At 37.1% G+C, this 18,085-nt stretch overlaps 1 protein-coding gene across 4 annotated transcripts in view; it reads left to right on the forward strand.

Moving 5' to 3' along the window:
• The window catches only part of SLC4A4 (solute carrier family 4 member 4), a 316,692-nt gene that overhangs the window by 176,548 nt on the left and 122,059 nt on the right, over positions 1–18,085 (forward strand). For all 4 annotated transcript variants that reach the window (XM_036878971.2, XM_036878970.2, XM_057502301.1 and 1 more), the window contains exon 7: positions 8,186–8,262. In XM_036878971.2, the coding sequence (XP_036734866.1) occupies positions 8,186–8,262 (77 nt within the window). The remainder of the gene's footprint in view (positions 1–8,185; positions 8,263–18,085) is intronic.

Consider the following 18,085-nt stretch of genomic DNA (forward strand, 5'->3'; position numbering starts at 1 on the left):
CCTATATTGTTTTCTTTTCTTTTGTTTTTTTGCAATCATGTATATTCTTTAAAGGTAATTATAACTCTAAAACATTTCCTTGTCCTATATTTCATAACATCCTTTCCATGTTTTATAGATGCAGTATCTTCTCAAACTTCTCTGCAAACTAATAGAATTTTTGTTTTAACTTTCTAAATTATACTTTTTTTGATTTTTTTTGGTGGGTGTTTTAGTTTTGGGCTTCCTCTTTCAAATGTCTAATGATCCTCAATTGTGCTTCTGTGTTTAAGAAAGAGGATTTGTTTAAGAGTGAATAGGAAAGGTTATCCTGAGGTGCCCCCTAGATTCTAGAGTTCAGAAGACTTTGTTCTGATCTACAAACACCTGCGGTAATTGCCCTGGTCTTTTCTGAATACCTCTTAAGCCAAGAGCCCTGTGGTGTAAATGCCTTGGCTGATCTGTGTTCTGCCCACTGGGCTGGAATTAAGCTTTCTGTGCATAGACTTCCCAGGAACTGAGCCCTTTCAGCCTGTACCTTTTTATACTCCATTATACTTGGCATCTTCCAGCATGAAGCTTCTTCAGAGTTTTTCAGGGAAGATCTCTTTTTTGAATACATGCCTCTCTGCACATATTTTGCACTGTAATTTCTACATGGTGTAAATAGTATCAGGTTCTCATAGCCCCTCTTCTCATCTTCCAGAAAGTTTTTGAAGTATCTTGTCTCTCTTGGTCTTCTACCAGTTCCTTTAATTAATGTGCATACTTTTTTCAAAAGTATTTTTTTTTTATCTATCATTTTAAAAGTACTTAGGGAGGAAGAGTTGATAAACTCATCTGCTAAGTTATGTACTAAGTTGAACTGGTAGCCTTCTTAAATTATTTCAATTTAGATACTTCGTCAATTCAGAGACTTCCTCTGTTTATCTAAATTAGCAAAGTTTTACTGTATCTTGGATCTGATGTCTATGTATAGATACAAGAGAGTAGGCCCAACTTAGAAAATCAGACACTTGGAAAGTTGTGGCTTGGAAAGATGTGACTGTGAAAACCTATTGAAATTCTTACTTACTTTGGCTTAAGGGCATTTAGTAAAATCACTCTGGATCAGTGTCTGTTTTATTTACTTCTGTCAGTATTTGCCATTGGGTCTTTCCCACTTAGCCTTTTACCAGCTAGCATAGGCTTGTTGAAGGTATTCTTTTCTTTTCTATTTTTATGAGATAAGGCCACAAATTATTTTATATGCTTCTACCTATATTCTTTGGATGAAATAAGTTTTTGTTTGTAGTTTTATATTGTGTGTGTGTGTGCTTGGGAGACACAGAGAAAGAGCTATTATAGAATCACAAACATTGTACTTAATTACAGGGACCACAGATTCCTTGAAGAACTTTATGGAGACTTTCCTATTTAGTATGTTTTCCAGTCCTTGCTTGTTTTCCAGTGTTTCCTCAGCTGAATGGAGATTTTTTAAATGCCTTGGTGTATGTGTGTGTGTGTGTGTGTGTGTGTGTGTGTGTGTATGCATGCAAAGAAAGAAAGAGAATGAGATGCTTTAAAAAAAATACTGAACTATATGTTTTAAATCATAATAAAAATGAAATATCCAGTGCAATATTATTAGAATGGAAGTCACCATGATTAGAGTATTTTGCTTTTGCTGGTTGAAATTTAGAAAGAATTAGAAGAGATGAAGCTTGTGTGTTGGTGGACATTGAGATGTCTAAAACCTAACATTGAATCTCGGAAAAAGCCCACAGAGTAGTCAGAAAATTCAAAACAGACAGGGTCAGTGGGGTTGAGGTTGGATAGATTATCAAGGGGCATGTGGACAGCAGAGGTCTCAAAAGGGTAGAGAATTGTCTTTAAAAGATAGTATTTGTGCGGACTCCTTGGCATAGGTGTCTGTTAGGCTGTGGTTTGGCCTTTGCACACCTCCAGCCCTCTCTGTAAGGATGTGTTTCCTAGTACCTTTGTCCGTATGGTAGGGATGCCATCAGCTTTTGGCTAGACCTTTGCTCATATACTTTGATGTTTTCTGGATCTTTGGATGTCTTCTGCCTCCCTCCAGATTTACTTCACTCTCCAAGTCAATCCATTCTTTGTCTCTACCCAGGGCTCTCCTTTCCTTTCTCTGAGGTTCTGATGCCTCTCTCATTTCTCATCTCTTGATTCTTCCTTCACAGGGGGTTTCTCTTCCTCCCCTTTATCACTTCCTTTTTCTGTTTCCACTGCTGACTGACAGCCTGTTAGCCAGTCTGGCAGTGTCCTTCTGTTCTGTTAGTTCTGGGCTGCCTACAACCTTCTTCCTTATTGACTGTGAGGCTTTCCGAGTCCGACGGCTCTTGGAGTGTGCCCACAGCATCTCTCTCCTTAGGGACTGGACTTTGAAGAGTAGTGTTTATAGTAGTGACTCCAAGTGGAGGTAAAATGATACTCTGTTGCTATTATTCATTCATTCACAAATATTAAGCACCACTAGTGCCAGGCTCTGAGGCCATGACTGTGAACGAGACAATCTAGGGGCCTTTGCTTTGGGCTCTTGGAGTTTATGTTATATTAAATCATGAACAAACAACAGAAATTCTCAAATGAACATAAAAAAATAAAAAAAATAAAAAAATAATGAACCAAGCAAAATATACAAACTGATTTTCTCTTAGTTATGGAATTCCTTCAAAGAGCTCCTCCTGATGATATTTTTACCTTTCCTTAGGTCAGTATTTGTATTTTAAGTATCCCTGTGTTTTATTTGGAGGTGGGGAATGAAAATGGGTTGAGGTTTTAATGACAGGTGTATTTTATTATTTTTAGTGGGGACAGCTCTTGATACTCTGTTGCTATGGAAGGCTAGGAATCTGTCTGACATAATCCAGGATTATCTTTTCAGCCAGTCCTTCTAGGCTTTCTCCAACCCATTGCGAGTATCCCAACTGATTTATTCTACTTGTTCCATTATGTTTCTGTTTTTAGTGGTTGAAATTGGAGTTGGAGTGACTTAAAATGTGGAAAACCCATATAGAAATAATGGAGAAATTGGCTGTATGTATTTTGTAGAATTTTACAAACACTTGGCTATGACTATGAATTAGGGAATTCAGGATCATGTGGCATTATTACTTTTTATAATTACATTGCTCTTGCTTTTAGCATTCTTTCTCCTTTGTCACAGAGCTGTGGTTTGGGGCTACTATTTAATCACAGGGGAAAACAGAGTCACTGAGTTCAATGTTTTTCTCCCTTCGCTTTTTTGTATTTATGAAAATGAAAAAATAAAGAAATGCACACTTCATTTTTGGGAACAGCTAAATTAGAGACCCAGAACATTTCTGCCTTAAACATCCTTAGTGATATTGTATTATACATAATTGGCATGGAAATAGAATATAGTCTTTGTACATTAAATTTTCTCTTTATTAGAAATAATGAAGTTTTATGTGTTTGATGTGTAAACAGCCTAGAGAGACTCTTTCTTACCCTCAGGAGCAGTGGGATTGGTATTAAGAGATCCACATTTAAATTATAGCTTTACCACTTGCTGTGTCACCATGAACTTAAACTCCTTGAAGTTCATTTAGTTTATGTGTAAAGTGGTAATAATGATACTAACCTCATTTACTTGATGAGGCTTAAGTAAAATAATGCAAATTAAATTATCTAGTACTCAGAAGGATTAATGGATTCTTAATCTTAGATATAGACATTTTCTAATATATTTGTTATGTCAACAAAGGGGGGAAAAGAATATCAGTGAATCAGCGGGATACAGAACACATAGCCTTTATTACTCTGAAATTACGTTTATTAGTTCTGTGGTTTTTAGCAGGGCAAATCAGACCCTTACCTCTGAATTATGACAGTAATGGCCAGATTCACTTAAATGTCTATTGCATGTAAGTTAACTTAGTTATTTTTCATGCTAAAACTTATATTTAATTATTATTAAGTATAAAAAACTCAGTTTAGCTCCCAGGCCAGGTGGTCTTTGTTTTTGCTGGCTACTAGGTTCTGTATTGGTTCAGTATTAAAATAAGAGGTTGAGTGAGGGGAGTCTATGTATCATTGTATTACGTGCATGTTTACTTGTAATCCAATATGTACACATTTAAATACTGTCTTTTCCCTATGCTGTCCATTCTGCTCACCTCTTTTTATTTAATCTAATAGGTTTAATTCCAAAGGCCTTTATGAATTGCTACATGTGTACTAAAGAATAACAGTGTTTCAAACTTAGTACAGAATGCAATTAATTTTCAAACTTAGTGCAGAAAACAGTGTGTACCTGCCAAGTGGGTACTTTGAAAATGAAATTGTTTTTGATTGTGTGAAACTGCTTGAAAATGTGATTCTACAAAGTTTCTTTTTCTTACAGCCAGAAAACAGTGATATGGTAATTAGTTATGATTATGCACCTGAGGCTGACTCTTCCTGTTCTCCTCTTGTAAAAGTCGAATTTAAAAAAACAAAGTTTCGTTGAACCAAGAGCAGTTATGTGATGTTTGTATGCCCTAGATTTTAGGTGGGAAGGGCCTCCTGGTGATAGCTTTCCAGTAAATGAATCATCATCTGCATAAGACGTAGCATACTCTGGGGCCCCCTTGCATTTCACTGTTTTGGTACAAGGTGACATTTTCCTCAACTACCCCCATTCACTCAGGATTCAGTATAAGTTTACATTATAGGACAAAACTCTTAAGTGGAAAGTACTGATTTATTCTGACAATGTGTCTCATTGAATGTCAGGTGCAAAATACCTACAATAGAACGTGGTTAGGGACTAGTTGTATAACGGCTTCCCAGGTTTGCTAAAATGCCACACACGAATTTCTGATTCCAGTAAACTCTGGTTTGTAATCTCCTTTGGCTCTTGTTCTTGTCTTCTTTGATTTGGGTAATATGTTTCTGATTAAACAGTCAGTTTCCAAAACAGAGTATTTTTAAATTTATTTGATTGTATAGGTGAAGATTTAGAGGAAAAACTGAGTAAGACACTTTTTGTGTGTTGATGTGGTGAGGGTTCTTAAGATATGATAATTTGGAGCAGTGGCTTGGAGGAGGAGAGCAATGTTTTCAGAACTACCCCTCTGGACACTTCAATTTATCTATGTTTCTTTCAATTCAGAGTCAGACTGGGATACACCCTCTGGTTCAGATACTGGTTTATACTTTTTCATGACCTTTGAATATACTGGTCTCTGTGTTCTAGTGAAATCTTTGGTTTTGTATCAATGTAAAATCAAATAAACTCATCACATTTGGAACAGGTAGCTGGTCTAATTAGAGCAATGGTTCTCAAACTTAAGCATGCTTCAGAATCACTTGGAAGGTTTGTTAAAAGTGGCATTGATGGGCACCATACCCAGAGTTTTGATATATAGTACTCCCCCTAATCCATGGGAATAAATTCCAAGACCCCCAGTGGATGCCTAAAACCACAGACAGGACTAAACTTTATATATACAATGGTTATACTATAAATACATAATTCATGATAAAGTTTAATTTATAAATTAGGCACATTAAAGGATTAACTATAATTAAAAATAGAACAGTTATAACAATACACTGTTATAAAAGTTAAGTGAATGCGGTGTCTCTTAGAATATCTTACTGTGTTGTATTTACCCTTCTTGTGATGATGTAAGATGGCACAATGCCTGCATGAGGAGACGACATGAGGCGAGTGATGCAGATGTTGTGACGTAGCATTGGGCTACTATTGACCTCCTGACAGTAAATGCATCAGAAGGAGGATTGTCTGCTTTCAGACCTTAGTTGACTGTGGATGATGGAAACTGTGGAAAACGAAACCATGTATAAGGGGGAACTTCTATAGTTGGTCTGAGCTGAGTCCCAAAAATCTGCTTTTCTAACAGGTGATCAGATGATACTGATACTGGTGGTCTGAGACCACACTTCGAAAACAAGTGCATTAGGAAGCATTTGTCTCTGGTTCTAGGTGTTAGGCTGTAGTGGTAGGAAGTTTGCTAGGGAGAGAGGTCAGAAAAGATTGCAGATTGTTCATCATCATGCTTAGGGTTTACCTAGAAGTGTTCATTTCTGAATTCTTCTAGTATATTACAAAGTTAAACATCAGTGAAACTGTTAATATTACTTTTATTAATGAGAATCAGATAAGGTTAGGAGAGACAATAGGTTTGGTTGTTTCTTAACGTTTGTCTAGTCTTCCCCATCTGGGTCCTACATATTGCTTGGACCTGTGCCTTTCTCTGCTCTCTCATATAGTACAAATATAGATAGCCATGCTATAACATCTTTCAAAAAGGAGAGAAATGATGAGATAGGATATGAATCTTCTTGGAAAAGTTGTGACATAATCAAGATTACTATTATAACAGAACCGTATTCATTTGGCATCTACCTATTCAGATTTTGCAGCAGTGAGGATAGGGGTTGAAGTGCACCTTTGCAGTATTTAGAGTTTCCTAAGTAAATCAATGAATTTGGGATATTGCCCAGGAAATTTAAATTACTTAATGAAAAATTGGTTTCAAATTATTTCAATGCTGTCACTTACATACAATTGATTGGATAATAAGAAATAAACCTTATATATTTACATGAGCTACTGTTAATTTATGATTAGGTTTGCTAAGGTTTCATTGCCTTAGAAATATATAGTTCAGATTTCTTATTCAGGAAGAATTTTCACCCAGTTAGTTCAAATAGCTGGTTTTGTTTTTTAATGTAAAGTGCAAAATTATGCTTACTCATCATTTCCTATTAGATTCAAGCCCAACATTATTTGGGAGCATTCATGTTTGTACCTGGTGTCTTTTGTATTGAGTGGGCACTGGAAACCTGGTAGGTAGTTCAGAGAGGAAAATGTGGCCTTCAAAAAGGTTCTTTTAATTTTGCTCATAAAGCAGTTTTTCAGATGTTACTTTCCTTTGAAAAATGCCCTGTGCTCAAATTTTTCTACAATAAAGCATCCTATCAGGTAAAGAGTTTAAGAGAGCTAGGCCATGCTTACTCAATGAAATGCAGTGGAGTGGAAAATGTCCTATCTTGCTAGCTCAAGAAAATTATGATTTTTCTGATATAGTAGTTAAAGACAATTAACTATTGATTTCCCTTAACATGCCTTTTGTGAAATTGTGTTTTGAAGTTTCAATATGAAGGAATTAAACCCTGTAATCTAAAGAATTGTTTGGAAGCACATGTGAAGCTTTGTTGGACCTTCGGTGCTTGTTTTTCAACCCTTGTCCTTTGGGTGTGAAGACCAGCCTGAGTCAGATCATTGAGGATTAATGATGAATGCATTACTCAGCACCCTGCCTTCAAAAAGTTACTCTTTTGCTTACTAAGCCTAGAAATATTTCAGGTCCAGCTGCAGATGAACAGAATATTATTCTTTTGATTTACACAGTCCACTTGACGATTGTCCAGCACCCTTGCTGGGGTCCCTCCCCTCTGTTGTCATACAACAATGTCTTAAGTCACTGGCTGGATTGCTAGTGGATTTTATCTACAGCAGCTTTATTGCCAGGGAGCTTGCTTCCCATGAAATATTCCTGATGAAACTCATCCTTTAACTCGAATAAGAAGTTTGGCATGTTAAGGGAAATCAGGAAGTAAGAGAACCTATGGTAGCACTACTTTGAGGCAAAGAGTGGGAATTCTGGATTGGATGCCTGCTAAGGGAAAATATTCTGGATAAAATGTTGGCCAGAAAAGGAGATGCAGGTGGTTTTTTGGGTTGATCAAAGCAAGCAGTGCCCTGGGAAGGACTAAAGTGGCCTGGGGAGAGGAGGTCCAGGCCTGAATCATGGGTCCAGCTCTGCTGACATGAGGGAGGAGCCCATGTCCACAAGGGACTGGAAAAGGAAAGGACACCAGGTAGAGTAGGATGTATGTAAAGGGCACTGACAAAAAGCAAACCAACCTAGGAGTAAATTCCTGTTTATGCTTGTTTAGATGTTTCTTTCAAAGTTTTACTTACCTTGAATAGAGCCAGGCACTAAGACTTAAACATAGTGTTTGGGTTTTTAGGTACTTTCAATTTAACCATGTTTGTGCTTCAGCCTGGACTCCAGAAAAGCCTTCAAGAGAATCCTAATGTAGCTAAAGCATCATCACCATTCCCATCCTCATCTACCTGCATTTACGAAGTATACAACCAAAGTCTTTGTGGTTTTGAAAATAAGTTTTTAATTAGGATTCACTTTTGTTTTTCCAGGCAGCCCAGCCATGGCCCACAGGAATCTGACTTCTTCTAGCCTGAATGACATTTCTGATAAGCCAGAAAAGGACCAGGTAAGTCAAGGATTCTTGCTTCTTTGTAATATAAGACAAAATATATCTAGAAGATGCTGGGAAAAGACTAGAAATGATGGTTCCTTAGGTTAAAATGAATCAGTGGTTGTCAATGGGGGCTTCTGCACTTTCTCTGAGGGAAGGGGAAGCAGTGTGGGAAGGAACCTAAGTTCGGAAGGTAGGAATTAGAGTCTTGACTCCAGCCCTTACAGTCTGTTCTCTTGGGCAGTTTCAGTCTCAGAACTGTGGCTGCCACAGCTTTAGAATAGTAATAGCTGTCCCTACCTCAGGGTTATTGTGAGGACTGAAAGTGATCATTTATGAAAAAGTATATTGGTAAATTATAAAGGGCTAAGAAATGGTGGCAATTGTTAACTTTTGGGGAATACATCAGGCAAAGGTAATGAAAGTCAGTCTTGCTGGCTGTGTACTTGTCTACTAGAACATAGAGTCAGTAGCCTATTGGAAATGAAGAGCAGTTTGGTTTTGAATGTTGATTTGCTTCCTTTTGAAAAGAATATGGTAGAAATTTGGCCATTTTCCCAGTAGGGTGGGTATCTGGGCTTGGAACTAATAGAAAGTGCTGAGTAGGCATAATATTGCACTATACATTAAAAACAGAACCAGTTATTTAGACTAACTGGGTGGAAATTCTACCTGAGTAAAGAAATCCTTGGTGAATCCAGAAAAGTACAGGGAAGGGGAAATCTTGCTTCCTTCTGAAATGGCATTTAGATTCTTCCTTCCTTCTCCTGCTCATCAGCAGTGCTCTAAAAGGGTCTTCATCACCTCAGACTGAATTGTTAGAAAAGCCTTTGAAACTAATCTCTTGTCTCCACTTTTTCCAGTTCAATACCCTTTTTATATAGCCCCCATATTTCCCCCCAGATCAAAAAAGCTTTTAATGGCTTCCTATTAAGTAAAATTCAGAATTCCCTATCTGACTTGTAAGATTCTCTGATGCTATCCTTCTCATATTTATTTATCTGTGTTTCCCAAATGAAAGACTCTCTGCTTTGGTCAAGCCTAATTACCCTTCTTTTACTTTGAGATTAACTTTTGACTCCTAGAACTGCTCTTTTTTCATATCCTAATATGGATAGCTCTCCTCCCTTGCATTTGCCTACTTCTTGAAATGACTGGGGAGAGTATTATCTGAATATTGGATACACTGGTAGGTATATATTAAGAGTGGAAAAGGGAAAACTCAGTCCACTAAGACTTGCTGAGAATTGCCCTTGAAACAATTTGGCACATTTTGGTTCCATTTGGTATTTACCTAGCAACATTCTGATTATGTGGTTTTCCAGGGATCTTGATACTGGGTAAGGCAGAGTTAGGAATATCTGGTTGACAGACTTTTGAGATCTTCCTTTATTAGGCACAGGTCTTCTCTTGCCAGGAATTTGCCAATAAGCAGCTGGTATATGGTAGCTGAGAGAACTTTCATACCTTCTTGATGTCTTCATCTGGGCATATGCAGAAGTATGATGGCTTAAGATGTGCCTTGTGTAAGATTTGACTCCAGTGTTAGGAGAAATACATTGGAACATTAGGATTTTGGGGTGTTTGTTTTGCTATAAAGTTGTGTGTGTGTAGTTCTTAAAAATAAGAATCTTGGATGCCTGTCACTAACATCTCACATTAATCAAGGTTCATGTTAAGATGAAACCTGGAAGATGTAGTTTAGGAGTTCTGTTCCTTTTACTTTTAAAGCCAGAAGTAAAGGTTGATGAGTATATCATTTTAAGAACAGCTTTCCTTCCATGCTGTATCTATTACAGTAGCCATAGTTAATCCAATGAGCTCTTCATCCCCCAAAGAAGAAAAACTCCATTTTTTGCTTCCCACCAGAGTTTGAGGAGAAGCTTTGTAACTGACCCATGATCTCCTCTACAGCCCAGGGTAGAGTAGGAATTCAAACTAGTATTTCTAGTATCTATACTTCCTATTTTCACAACTTCAAATACAAAAGCTCCTGGAGCATTTTAGGGTGAGAAGAAGAAAATGATCTTGCAAGAAAATGAAGCTATGGCAAAAAAAAGCAATAAACCTGGTCTTTTATTTTTTTAACCTGTTTTTCCCCCCCCCCCTCTGCTTGGGTAGGAAGAAATGGTTTCCAGGCTCAAATTTATTCTGAAAAAGCTTTTATAATTAATTAGCCAATGTCCTGGAAATGATCTTGGCAATAAAGTCAAACTTGTGCTGTATACTTTTCCAAGTTGGCCCAAAAAACTTCCATCCGACTGGAACTGAAGTTTCTGATTGACTGATTATTCTGCCTGGATACAATTTGAACAGTTGTAATGGTGCTGCACAACTTCCTAGAGCCATATAACTTACCAGTAGCAAGAGAAATGGGTTTAATGTGCAGAGTTATGGAGAGGAGGAAAATTTCTCTTTTTGACAGCTACATGGTGACAAAATTTAAGGGCATATTTTCTATGAGATTCTGTTTTGGGAAAACAGAAGAAACAAATCTGTGCACTGCACTTTTTCTCTCTGGCTCTGCCAAGCCTATGTACTTAGGATTTCAGTTGCGGCTGTCTTACTGAGAAATAGCTCAAAATAGTTAACAGCAGAAGAGCAAAGCCAAAATGTAGGTGATTTAATGCTTTAACAATATTCCAGATTGGATGTTATATTTATTAAGCAGAAAAACACCTGGGGAGAAGTAGGTTTAAAAAAAAATATGTCTGGAGCTCATCTATTTGTAAATCTACATAAATAATCTCTTCTGTTTTGCTGCTGTGGAGAGTTGTTTTCTTCATTATCAGGTTATCTTCTGCAATTACCTTAGATTGATTTATTTTTCTATCTCCTTTTATTCTTTAAAAAATTTGCAAGTGCAGTGGGTACTCATTAAATGCAGTGGTTTAGTTCTAATTCTCAGGTGAGTATGGAATCAGCTGGGAGGATAAGAAAATCTTTCTCATCATTTTGCCTCTTAGCTTTAACTCTGGTGGAAGTCCTGTGCTAAGTGTATGACTTTAAAAGGACTTGACTTACTTTTTCATGTTTATCAGTAATTCAGTCACTTCTCACAGTGGTATGTGAGGCCAGGGAAGTACACAGGGGGACTTTCTAATTTTATTCTAAATGCAGTGAGACACTGAGTTTTCCCGGGAAGAATTGTATGCTCTCATTTACATTTTAAAGTGTTCCCTGGGCATGCTGTGTGATAGGGGGGAGGAATTTGCCCATATTCTGGATCCTCTGGTATTGGTCCTGTAATTAAACACTGGAGAGCAGCACGGCATTCAACTGAAAGCTCTACAGACCCAAGAACCAGTTTTCTTACTGTTTTGACCATAGACATTAGGACCTTTTTCCTATCAACAAAGGAAGTTCTTCTCCATAGAAGTATTGTAAGAAAGAAAGAATTTCCTAGTTAAAATGTTTTCCATGTATGATTCATTAGATTAAGTTAATATTAATTCAAAATTAAGGCAATTTACTATACTATAAGTGGATATAGGCCACCAAGAGCAGTGGGACTGAGCTTGTGGGCGATTGCAGCTGCACCTCCAGTTCTCTTGCTGATGTTGCTATTGGCTGATGTCAGGGGTGTCACCTGGTAACACGTGACTCATGAAATTTCCCCTAGAGGCATCTCTGAGGAACAGTGACAAGCATCTTAGTGTTCATTGTTCAGAGAGGAGCATTGAGGTGTGTAGGCACAGGACTGAGCAGCAAGTGGGGCTCCTAAACCATACCCTTACCTCTTTCTGTGAAAGAATTGAACCCCAGGAGCATTGCAGGCATTTCTGTACTCAACATTTAATAAAAGGAATGGCAGGTCTTACATTTTAAATAATTAACTGGCACATTTTATATATGTCACTTTTTTCTTCCCTTTTCAATAGGTAGCATTCTGCCTGTATTCCAATATCACAAATACCCTTAGGATGTATTGCATAGAGTAGTAGAATGAGTCAACAGTTGCTTTTGGTGGACGTCTACTCTCATGTCACACATTACCTATTTCTGACCAAACTTCATTGAAAAAGCAAACTTGTTTTCCCTTTGGAAGTGGAAAATTGTTACAAAGCCAGAAAATAGCCAGACCTTATGATGAACAACCTAAGGGCATGGTTAAAAAATCTTTATGATTGTTGTAAATATATACATGGAGTTGTTCATTACCTGCCAAAGTAACATGTTATTATCTACAGTATTTTTTTAAATTTCAGTCTTTTCTGATTGGAAAGTATACAGAATTGCTGTAAAAATTCAAACAAAGCAAAAATGAATAAAACAAAGTGAAAATTCATGAATTCTCACCCTCAAAATAACCACTACTAGAGTTTGATGTAGAGTTGTCTAGACTTTTCCTTTGCTTAAATATTATGTACTTAATTATGTAAAATACAAATGGGGTCATATTGTTCTGCAACTAGATTTTTAAAAACCTAATGGAATCCATGAACATCTACTTTGTTCTTAAGGGCCATATGATACACATGAATCATATTCTATTTAGCTGATCTATTAGTAGGTATTTTGTTATTTTAATTTCTTTGCAATTACAAAGAAGCCTTTAGGAAATGTCCTTATTGAGATTTTTTTTTATCCTTTCGTATTTCTGGAGAAGAAACTTTTTAAAGTGGAATTGGTGGTTCACCATGTATTCCCAATGACTATCCCAAAAGATTATACTAATTTGTGTCCTAGAGCTTTTAAACATTTTAATAAACCCTCCACTGCTAGGATACTGTTTGCTAGTCAGATCTGAGTTTCTTCTTTATGATTCACTCCACTGAAAGCTCAGTGACTCAGTTAAAGTGGGAAGAATCTCCATCACTAGTGTCTGCCTCTCAGCTCACTTCGGGGTCTTTTTCCAGAAGCTTAAAATATTGAGGCTAAAACTGCATTTGTTCTCCAGGCCTAATTGGATCTCTGAGCTGGCAAACCTGCCCATATCCTGAGGCAGAGGCCGTGGCTGTTGACTTGGCCACCTGCATGTTTCTTATTGCTTCTGCTACTCCCAGTTCTGAGAGGAATCCTTCAGACTCGGTAGGAATTTCCTTGGCAACCAAAAATAGCTTCATGTCAAGAGCCCTTCTTGGTGGTCAGTATTTGGCACACAGAGGGAAAAGGCAAGAAGAGCTGGACAACTGTTCCCTCTGAAGCAGCATTCAACACTTGGCTCTGCAGTGCCTTCCTGGCGCCTCCTCCCCACCCCCTGGAGAACTAAGTGAACTTGCATCCAGACTGTAAAGTTGGTTAAATGAAAAGTTTATATCTCATATGCAAGGGCTTTAATAGGAGCTTTGAAGGAGTGTTGTCATCCGGGATAACTGAAAAAAGATCAGCAAACCATTGTTTACTTTTTGGGGAGTATTTGCAGTTTTGCAACTGGCTTTCCGATTCCCCTCTCACCAGCAAACCTCTGCAGAGATTTATGAAGAGGCCATGCCATGGGAGGAAGTTTTTCTTGCTCTGTTTCAGAAAGAGATGGGCTTCCCGCTGTTCCCAGCTCACTTGTCTGATAGATCCAGTCTCATGACCTTAACAATCATCAGCAGAGAGCTGCCCGATTTCTCCCCGTGTTACCACCAATGGCCTGGTTTCACTCCCTAGAACTGAGCTGAGATGAGAACAACCTTGCTTCCTTTTTCTCTGCTACCATGATAAAAGGGCAGAATAATTGTCCTATAATCTGAAAGCCAGTACTTGATATTACTGCCTGATCAGTGTTCTACACATATACATACATGAAACTAGAAAGTAACTGAGTCATTGTGTAGGAAGCCATTGTAACAACTTTGAACTTCCAGATTAACTGTACTGTTGACATTCAGTGGCTCTACCTGATTGTATTGAGTCTATTTCTCTATAAAGAAAAATAGCAATAATTAACAACAACTAATGTAGATCAGACACTTTTCACACTAATGCTTTAGGGTTAATACTATCAGCCCTAGTTTACATGTTAGCAAACATGAGGCACAAGGAAATTAAATAATTTCCCTAAAGTTAAATAACATCCAAGTGGAAGAGCTACATTCTTCCAGCTGTGGAAGTTTATGCTCCTACTGAGTGTGGGGTGCCTTCTTGGAGGAGTGTGTTTTAGGTCCCAAGGCCCAGTCACACTGATAGCTACTGGCCTTCAGTTTGTCTTTGAGGCATAAATCATGCTGAATAAGCTAATCATCAGAATTACTATTAAATAGACCAACAATTAAAAAAAACACTCTTAAGGGCCTGTGGTGACCAGATGTGTCTGCTGCCACAGTGATTAAAAGCCTCGGTGAACCAAGCATTTGTCGTGTGCCTGCACCCTGAATGGTTTTTTGGTGGAGGTCAGTGAGGCGAGGCTAGTAGGAAAAAAAAAGTATAAAATAGGATCTCAGATTGTGAGTTTATATTCAGCTGGAGAGACCAAATAAACTGTGTGGTGTAACAGACAGTAAAGTACAAAAATTCAGTAAAAGACAAGATAACTGTGTGGGTCAGGCCCATCACTTAAAGAGAAAACAAGAGACTTTAGAAGCCTCTTTCCGTTTTAAAGAACATAAATAACAGAAGATAAGAGTTTTAGCCAAATAAATCAGTCTTCTTTGGAGAAAGAGGTAAGAAATGGGAGAAATAAATTGAAATGTAGCTTGCTACAGTTTAACAATACAAGTGAATGACTTGGTTTATCCAATAAATGGAAAATAGCCAAATAAAACACTTTACTTTGGGCAAAGTGTTAGATAAGGTATGGGAGAAGTAAATTGCGATGTTAATTGTCTGCAGTTTAACAATACAAGTAAATGACTATGTTTATTGAATAAATGGAAAATAATAGGACTTAAGAATTCTTTGAAATAATGGCCCCTAAACCCCCATATTTGATGAAATTCAACAAAATTTCAATGTAATATTTTTTTTGTAGTTAGTTAACTAAAAATCTAGGAAAGGTGGATCAGATTAGTCAGCTAGTTGATTTGTCCCTGGACAGTAGATACTCACTTGATTTATAGGTCCTTACTTGCAACACCCCATAGTTCCTAGACTTTCAGGCTGTTCAGTATTTTTTCTTACTATAGTCACCTCTAGGGCATTAAGTCTGATAGGTAAACATCATTATAACTTTCATTTTTTTTTTTCTGCTAAGAGGAGAAAGAAACTACTATTGAACTTTTTCATTAAGCTGATCTCAGAAATAGCATTGAAGACTTAAGAGTGTGAAACCTTAACTCCTCTGAACCTCAGTTTCCTGATTCACACATATAATTCAGTCTGAACTGCCTTCTTGACATGGTTATTGTGTTCAGGAAGAATGTGTTTAATACATTTAAAATTTTATACAAAGCTTAATTATCACTGTCATTTTCATTATTTAAATATGCTACTGCTTTTTATTTTTGGTTTTGTTTTGCAGTAAGATTGGGTAGGGTGGAAATCAATTTCAGTTTAGATTTCATTCCTCATCTTTTAAATTTACATTGCTTAAAAATTGAAGGAACAAAGCAGCAGCAGACTCAGAGACTCCAAGAAGGGACTAGTGTTACCAAAGGGGAGGGGTAGGGTAGGGTGGGTGGGGAGGGAGGGAGAAGAGGATTGTGGGGTATCATGATTAGTGCACATGGTTTGTGTGGGGTCACAAGGAAGAGAGTGTAGCACAGAGAAGACAAGTAGGGACTCTGTGGCATCTTACTACACTGATGGACAGTGACTACAATGGGATATGGGGGGGACATGGTAATATGGGTGAATGTAGTAACCACATTGTTTTTCACGTGAAAACTTCATAAGAGTGTATATCAATAATACTTTAATAAAAAAAAATGGCAAAAAAATTTTTCATTGCTTAACTGGCTTATGGAGGGTGGGGTTGGGGGGTAGTTCATGCTCTTAACTTCTGCACTCCACTGCTCTATGTGCACTCTAATGAAATGTGTCTCATTGTCCTTCCAGGAGTATTGGGAATGCATGCACATTTCCTTTAGATCCAAATATCTCTGTTCCAAATATCTCTGTTCCTTTCTACATTTTCAAAGTCCTACCTTTAATTCAAGATCTAAGTCGAATGCTTCTTTTTCCTTACATACCACCTGCGACTTTCTGGCTCATATTAATTGCTCCTGTTTCAAATTTCTGACACTCCTTAACACTGATTAGTTGTCACTTCACATGGACTTACTTTTGTTACTGTTTTTTAATCGAATGTATGGTTGGGGTTGGTGAGGCAGAGGGTCTGGAGAGGAGGGAGAGGCAGGAGTTTTATGAGTTAGTTGCTGATGTAATGATGCTGATGGCAAAGGAAGAATCAGCCTCTACTTACCCTTTCAGAGCTTTTCTTTAAAGGCTGAGAAAAATGATTATGACAGTTTCTCAGAGAATGGTGATTTCTCAAAGGGTTGTTATTGTCTCATCTTTTCATTTTGGTGCTTTCAAAATTAGGATTTCTTATCATGGTCACTGACAGAATGTTTCAATGGGTGAAAATTTCAGTTGCTTGAAATGCACATTCTTGCCCATCTCATGCATCAAAAATTTTTTTCAGCTAGGACAATCATGTAAATGCTAGCATTTCAAATATATAGTTTGCTCTTTCATTTGTTAAAATCCATTTACACATTTTTCTCATAATGAAAGCTCAATGAACATACTTAACTGGCTGATTGACGCAGTTTAAAGAAAACACTGAATCTCTTTTATTTATATAAAACAAGTGTAGTGTATCGCAAGGACATATTGGAAAAGCCAACTGTCAACACAGAAAGATGTTCTATTCCGAGATGACATGGTATTGCTAAGTTTTCCCAAGCACGTTTCAAATCATGGACTATTCAACATTCTACTTTTAGACATGAGCTACTTCACTTTTATGAAATCTGTGAGAAATCATGGGTAAGGCAGATCCATCTTGGAAAGGATTTGTTACTGAATGGGATTTATTAAATTTACTAGTTCAATACATTTATAACCCTATTTCACTTATACATCTTATAGTTTTGATTCTCAGGGTAGCATTATAGTAGAGATCCAAGTACATTATTGACAATAAAAAAGAACAAGTCAAGTATAAATCCAGCTATGCATTAGGGATGACTTGTTTCAGAAAAACCTTTAGGTCAGAAATGAAATAAATGTGTGTCTCTTCTCATGGTGTCTTTGATTGCTTTACTTATTGTTTTGCACATGAAAGGGATAAAGCCCATTTCAGTATCAGCTTATTTGTGATACTGAGAAATAAGGGGAATTCCAGAATTTCAGTAAGTAGCCTCCACGTTCAGGCTTTGTGTGAAGGAAAACTAGGAGCATGATTTATTGCCTTGTTGACTTACGATCTCTGAGAAGGATCCCCAGATGTTGTATCTGGAAGGAAGGTCTTGTTTAGAGAAATAAGTACCACTACCACTTACAGAGTTGTGAGGCTCTTTTTCAAAGTGCAGAATTCTCATGGAGTAACTCCTTATTTAATAATAAATCCCATTCCTGCTGCCCTGTAAGGAAAGGAATAAGATACACTGTGAAACAAAGCAGTCAGGGGAAAATGGAGCAAATAAAATAAGTGAGGCAGTATATTTTTACTTTTTGGTATGATTCAGGAGAAAGTAGCAAAATAGAACCCTAGGAGGCTTTTAATTTTTTAGAATAGATCTTAATTTAGAATGATTCCTTATTAAATCATTTGCATGGGAATATACAGGTAAAATTTTGCAGTGGAGCATTTTCTCTTTCCTCTCTTCTTTCCTGAAAATAACAAGCTGCTAGTCAGTCAATAGCAGTATGTTAAGAATTATTTTTACATTCATACAAACCATTATGATTTTTTGATGTATTTTTTATTGCAGTATAGTTTATCTACAATATTATATTGGTTTCA

The sequence above is a fragment of the Manis pentadactyla genome, chromosome 5 (genome assembly GCF_030020395.1).
Source record: "Manis pentadactyla isolate mManPen7 chromosome 5, mManPen7.hap1, whole genome shotgun sequence".
NCBI classification, from domain to species: domain Eukaryota; kingdom Metazoa; phylum Chordata; class Mammalia; order Pholidota; family Manidae; genus Manis; species Manis pentadactyla.